Source organism: Buceros rhinoceros, unplaced genomic scaffold (genome assembly GCF_000710305.1).
Source record: "Buceros rhinoceros silvestris isolate BGI_N320 unplaced genomic scaffold, ASM71030v1 scaffold28988, whole genome shotgun sequence".
In the NCBI taxonomy this organism is placed as follows: Eukaryota; Metazoa; Chordata; class Aves; order Bucerotiformes; family Bucerotidae; genus Buceros; species Buceros rhinoceros.
Genome location: NW_010426746.1, coordinates 4,880 through 11,492, shown reverse-complemented (window position 1 = coordinate 11,492; position 6,613 = coordinate 4,880). Strand labels below are relative to the sequence as shown.

At 49.9% G+C, this 6,613-nt stretch overlaps 1 protein-coding gene across 1 annotated transcript in view; it reads right to left on the bottom strand.

Moving 5' to 3' along the window:
• Nucleotides 1-5,995: 5,995 nt before the first annotated feature.
• The window catches only part of MLEC (malectin), a 3,602-nt gene continuing 2,984 nt past the window's right edge, over nt 5,996-6,613 (bottom strand). The window contains exon 4 of the mRNA XM_010141629.1: nt 5,996-6,451. Coding sequence (XP_010139931.1) covers nt 6,222-6,451 — 230 coding nt within the window. The 3' untranslated portion in view covers nt 5,996-6,221. The remainder of the gene's footprint in view (nt 6,452-6,613) is intronic.

Sequence of the window (6,613 nt, the reverse complement as noted above, 5' to 3'; positions counted from 1 at the left end):
AAGCAACAAGGTCCACATCAGCACTTTTAAGAGGATGTTGTACCGTTCAGCTTGCACTTAATCGCCCAAATGACTGTCAAGAGAATACCGGAGCGGTTACCAGAGGCAGGCAGCGGCAGGGAGAGGCTCTGGGCTGCAGCAGTGGTGGGATGTTAAACTGCATCTCGGCAGCAGCCCGCAGTCCCCTCCGCAGTGCAGTCAGTCTCGGCCTCCCGCACCTCGGGCGGTAAAGCGGAGGGGGGCTCCTCCGCCCCCGCCACTAGGAAAGAGGCACCATCTCATCCAAGTGACAATATAATTTTGTTTATTTTCCTTTAACGCACTGCTGGTTAAAACTGCCAGACAGTATATTTCAGAACATTCCCTCAACCAAACATCCTGGGGAAATTAAAAAATAAAACCGCTACCATGTACCAAAAATAAAATAACCCGCCCCCACACCCATCTTTTTCCCCAAACGAGTCCCTGCAAAGCCACTGCAATCAGAAATAGACATCTGTGCTTTTCACCCAGGGCCCAAGCTTGCTGCAAAACAAACTCAAAAAATGTCACTGCAAGTTGTTGTAACACAAAGCAATGGACAGTAAAATAAAAAATCCTCCTTAAAAACCCTTTGTACTGGCGAAAAGTGTGGGCGGAGACCTCTCCCCACACTGCTTTAGCCTTCACAGACAACTCAGACCTGCAGCTTCAAGTAGTTTGTGATGTGTCCTTAGTGCCAACGGCACGAGTCACTTCCCTGCACAGCCGGACGCTACACAGTGGTGGCACCACCTGCCAGTGCTAAAAGCTGTCATGACAATGGGACCCAAACCACTGTCACCCGCCCAGCATCTCCCAGTCCTGGCTACCGCCTCCTGGCACAAAGCACAAACCCTGCCTCTGCTCTGACGGCCTCTGGGGCTACTTTACCAACCTGGCTGCTTTTTGAGTGGGCAACCCCCAACTCATGAAGGCCCCATAGAAACCACAGAGAAGTAAAGCCGCCACTTGCCAGAAAGTTTCCAGATTCTGCCTCACTCCCGCGCCCCAGCTCAGGAACTTCCAGCGTGACAGAACAGCCACGGAAGGCCCCAAAAAAACCCAAAGAGAAGAAAAGCCGCCACTTGCCAGAAAGTTTCCAGATTCTGCCTCACTCCCGCGCCCCAGCTCAGGAACTTCCAGCGTGACAGAACAGCTGTAGCACAGGCAAGCACATCCCCACCACGTGTGACGGGGAACAACTCCAGGGCAGAGATCCTGCATTTCCTAGATTCACGCTCTCCCCGGTTAAACTGGTTTGAGCTGTACTTTGCCTGTTGCCTTGAAATCTTCATTACACAAACTCTTTAGCAGAGACCTCTGATGCTTGCAAAAGATTATTCACATTTTCTAATCAGCCAGCACTGTTTCTAGGAGGGAGGAAAGCACTTCTGTTTTTTGATTATTTTTTTTTTAATTATTTGTTCAATTCAAAAAATCCTACTTTATAAAAACCAACATGAGGCAAGAGGGATTTTTTTTTTTTTTTTTTTTTTTTTTTTTTAAATAAAGCACTTTTTGGGAAAAGAAAAATCAAAACCTATCACCAACCTGCAGTAGCATCCCACTGATCAGACTGGGGACAGCATCACCATATCCCTCCCCCTCCCACATCTTCCCCCCAATCTCCAAAAATAGTATTTAATATACAGCATTAAACTCTGAGCAAGCCAGAGTCCCGGAAGACATGGACCTGCTTTCACCTCTCCCACCCAGCCCAGCACCATTTCTGTGTGGTTGCTACTATTCTCCTGGGACAAATCTATTCAGATGAAGGTGAAACACACACGCCCCAGCCCCGCTGGGCAGGGCATGGAGCAGGGCTGCAGCACAGGAGGCGTGTTCATTTCTGAGCCGCCACAGCTCCAGCCCAGTGGTGTGTTTGTGCCGTTGAGAATACTTGTCTGAGCCTATCTGGGACTGGCTAGTGAAGGCCAACCGGTGGAACCAGGCTGATGTTACAAGAAAGCATCCTTGGATTGTATTAGACTTTGGTATTTGTTGTGGAGATGCAGGAGCACAAGCAGGTAAATTAGTTCAGTGCTGGCCCAGCTCCTGCTTCCCTTGGATTCTCAGCAAGGATATTTCCCTCCCTGCCACAAAAGTGCAAGAAGCAGACGGATCTCTCCCACATTTGAGCGCCAAACAGAGCCTGAAACACTTGGTACTTTGCAGCTGCTCAGAATCTGTCTCACACTGGGGGCTGAAGCTGCTCTGCTGGTCCTTTCCCTCCTCCTGCCATTTTCCAACAAAGACTGGCCTGTTCATCCCCAGCTTCCTATATCAAGGCATTTCCCTGACTACTGCAATCTTATTTCAACTTAAAGGAAGGCCAAGAGACAAAGCACAGGTCTCTTCTCCCTGTTCAGAAACAAACAGTGTGGGGCAAACCCTCTGCGAGTGAGTTTGGGGAGCAGGACTGCCCAAGCCACACTCTGTACCCAGAAGCTGTAAGCACCACATGCCTACCGGGACCTAGCCATGACAGCTCTGAGCTGCAGACACGCAGGAACTAGACTGTCTGGAAGTTCTCCATCCTGCTTTCAGGAGATTTCTGGGGGAGACCAGACCCGAAGGAGCTCTTCCAGTTCTTCTGTTCCCTGCTAGGCTTTTCTTCCATTCACCTAAAGGGCTGGAACCAAAGATACTAGCTCACAGTTCTCTGCTTCAGCTGTGACCTCCAGAGGCTGTCATCCAGGGACAGCAAGACAGTCCCCAGCTGACCACAAGTGCAGGGAATGCCAGTCCCTTGGGGAAAAAGAAAAAACCACCCAGAAGCTCCTCAAAAAGAAAAAAGAAAAGAAGCTTCTTCAAATAGACTTTTATTCAAAGCCTGATACAAAGGCACCAAGAAGAGAAGGGAATTATTTTGGCTTTCTGCTCACTGCCACCTGGGATGCTCAGAAAGGTCAGAGCTGTAGTTGCAGTCACACACACACAAGAGGAAAACAGCTTCAAGTATAAAAGGAGGGGCTGATGAGGGGGTAATTAAAATAGGCTTTGGAACCACTATGCTGAGGCTGGATCCAGGCCATGGATCCAGGCCATGATGGACAGTGTCGTCTTCTCTTTATCAAGTGGAAGCTTTACTAAAATTGCCTTATCTGCCCCTCTCTACACAACTGCTCCATGGATCAAGCCGGGGTCTGTTCTGACCCAGTTCCCAACACTGCTGCTCAGGGACACGCACCTCACCTGCCTGCTGCTGGCGGGAGGCAACAAAGCACGAACCCGTCTCAGTTAAACAACATCATGGATGTTCTCTTAAACACCCAGACTAGAAAGCTACAGCCAACCCAAACTTTTTCTTTCCCTGGTCAGGACCAGGTGCCTCATTATACCCATCTGTCTGGCTTGCCGGTTCCAGACAGAGATGGCACGAGTGTGCCATTCCCGTGAGGTGCTCACTGGTTATTCCCTACCATCCTCCTGTGTTCCCATTGGCTTTATTTGAAGGCTCCTTCCGAGGCAAACCTGTCAGAGGAGGAAAACTCTCAACCAGGAAAACTGCTCATAGCACCCTAACAGGTCAGAAATCCCCCAACCACCCAGACACCAGCTTTGTAGTGACAAAGATGCATAAATTCAGAGCCAAAACAACTAAACTGAAGCCGTGACGGACGAAATATTCCTCCTCCCTACCCTTATTTAAATAAGACAAATTCATCTGAACTGAGCAACTGGAATACAACAGATCACAAATCGCACAGCTTTGCCCTAGTGCAGCTGATGGCACCAAATGGGTGCCCCGGCTGCCAGGAGAGGCAGGGATAAACTATCCTAGAAGACTTGTCTCCAACTCTTGCACACTCCTTTTCTGATGCTAGGCAAGGTGCAGAGATTACTGGGTGAGCCACAAGATGCTGAGTGATTCCTCGCTTCCAAGGATGCTCCAATAAAATGCAACCCGAAAGGCCTGGAGGAGAACAGCTCCTTACAGAGAAGCTCACTTTTAAGTCCAGGTTCTTTGCTTAACAAATCAGGGCAGTTCATGCTTCTCAAACTGATAAAGATCTAAATATCTTCATGCTCCAGTTAGAGCAACCCCAAAGCTGGAGGATCTCTGCAGGCACCATCACCAAATGAAACAGAAATCTTACAAGAGTTTTGTAAGTACTGGGATTTTAACAGCAGCTAGAACAGAAAGCAGATGACATCAAGCTTACCACCTTTTCATTCTAAGGTTTGTTCTTAAGATCAGCCCTCTCTAAAGCCTGTCTTCTCCTTCCACTGCAGCAGGGACCCTCTTGCTTCTCCCAAACTGGCTGTTTCCACTTGTGCAAATGGAGAGAAGTTAATCAGGGTCCTACTGCTTCCGTTTTAGCTCACAGACTGGCTCAGGGTCAGGCCCACAGCAGTGATGTGTGCAAAGGCAAGGCTCAGTGCCACTGCTGCAGAGAGCAGTGCTTTGACACCTCCCCCAGCCCCCACTCTGCAGCCAGTGAGCTGACAGCTCCTATCACAGCTTGAGGTTTAGGAGGAGGCGAAGGCTTCAGCTCCTTGGGCCCAGCAGAGCAGAAAGGCTGCTCTTCCAGTTTCCTTTCCAGAAACCAGGGAATTCTCTGACCCTTCTCAACTCAAAGGCTGAGCCGCTGCAAGGAATCAAACCCAAGAACAACCACTAGGAAAACTCAGGCCCAGAGAGAAGCATCAGCAAGGAGGACACAGCTCTGGGTAAAGAGAGAGCACTCCTGAGAACAACAGAGACAGCACAAAGTAAAGTGTTCTGTGAGGCCAGAGCTCACCAGCATCAAAGCTGACCCACAAGGTCACAACCCTGCCTGGAACAGAGCCTGCTCCAGCTCCAGCACACGGAACACCTCCCTACCCGCCGCCAGCAGTGCACAACATGTCAGACCGTGGGAAGGCAGCTCCTCGGGGCCTGCAGCTCTGGATCAGCAGGCACAGCGAGGGCTTTCGCTCTGCTCAGCCGCTGTCAGGCACTCACAGGCTCTGCATGTGGAAACAGAAGCCTACTGCAGAAATATCCCTGGGGGAGCTAGACGACCTTGTCTCCAGTGTTCTCCTCACTTCCAGGGCTCTGGATGGCAACAAACCACCTTGCTCTACAGTACTGAAATGCTGCACATCTACTCCTTCACCACAGCGCCTTGATACACAAAAGGCCAGGCTAACTGAAGACACTAACCAGCTCTGCTGCACTTCTGACCACTGCAGGTACCCCTGGTCCCTAAGACAGTGAGAAATAGCTCACAGGGAGCATCCACAAGGTTGCTCCACTCTGTCTTACACCACGGGTTGTTTACAGTCACAGGGCAGAGAGCTAACCATTAGCAACACCAAGGAACAAGTCCAGAACCTTCTCTTCATCTGATTCTTATCTCCTTCCAAAGGAGAGTTCACTTACTAGAAAGGGCAAAGCAAGGAACTGGGTTTAAATGAAACCTTTGAAAAGAAAAGGATATTAAAGGAAACAAAAGCCATAATCAATACAGAAAATAAGTGCATCTGATCAGACGCTAATGACGTCAGCGTCTCACAGGCTACAGCAGAACCCTCTGTGAAGGACCTAACATTACAATTGCCAAACTAGGAAAGTCTCTCCCAACTTGTGCAGCAAATCAGGCCAGATAAATCCCTCTGCTCCTGGCGCAGTCTGCAGTCTTAGGAGGGGAAGGTCTCCACAGAGGCTGAGCAGCTAGCTGGTATCTTTGCAGGCGAGTACCATACATTGTGTTGCACATATTCAGGGAGATGCTGAGCCAGGCTCCATCCTCCATTGTCAGTCACCCAACGGCACCACAACGCTTCCATGCTCCCAGGCAAAACATGTACCCAGGCCTGGATTTAAGAACTGCTTCCCTGCTTAAGGAACTGTATTCCACCCAGCAAAGGCCACGGTCTTGCAGCACGTGGTTTTCTGTCAGTGTGAGACATGGCCCAGACTGGTAGCATCTGCTTTCGACAGCCCAATACAGAGACAGCCAGGACTCAGTTAACTCTTGGATTCCCCAGGGAGGATCAGAGGCTGCACATGGTGCAAAGGGGAAGGCGAGGGCCTCGCTGCTTGCTGGCAGAGGCAGGTTCAGCTCCCTCTTACCTGAACTGCTATTCATTCCAAATGAATCTTTTTTTTTTTTCCCTTAAATTATGAACAATATGGAGAAATTGAAAGCAACCGTGTTTGGTCCGACTCCTTCCCTCCCAGCCCCTTGGCTGATGCTCTGTGGGGCTTGCTCTCACAATCGGCAGAGGCAGAAGAGAGTAGGAATGAAGACACCAAAGGCCACCAATATAGGAAACATGAGGCTGCTGTTGTCCGAGGCATAAGGGTTTGGTGTGCGTGGGCCTGACTGAACCCGGTTCTTATTTGCCTGTTTTTTAACACTGGAGCCATCATCATATTCATCTTCATCATCATCTTCCTCTTTTTTCTCCAGACCCGGGTGCGGCTGCAGCTTTGGAACATCTGTTGGGCAAGACAAAAGGTTGCAAGGAGGCAATCTGGGAAATCACCTGAGTCACCACCTTCCCCTCTCCCCAGTCCCGTATGAACAGAGGCTACAGGGCACCTAACACCACGGCCAGATCAGCCAACGAAACAGGAATATTCTCGCTCAGAGGCTCACAC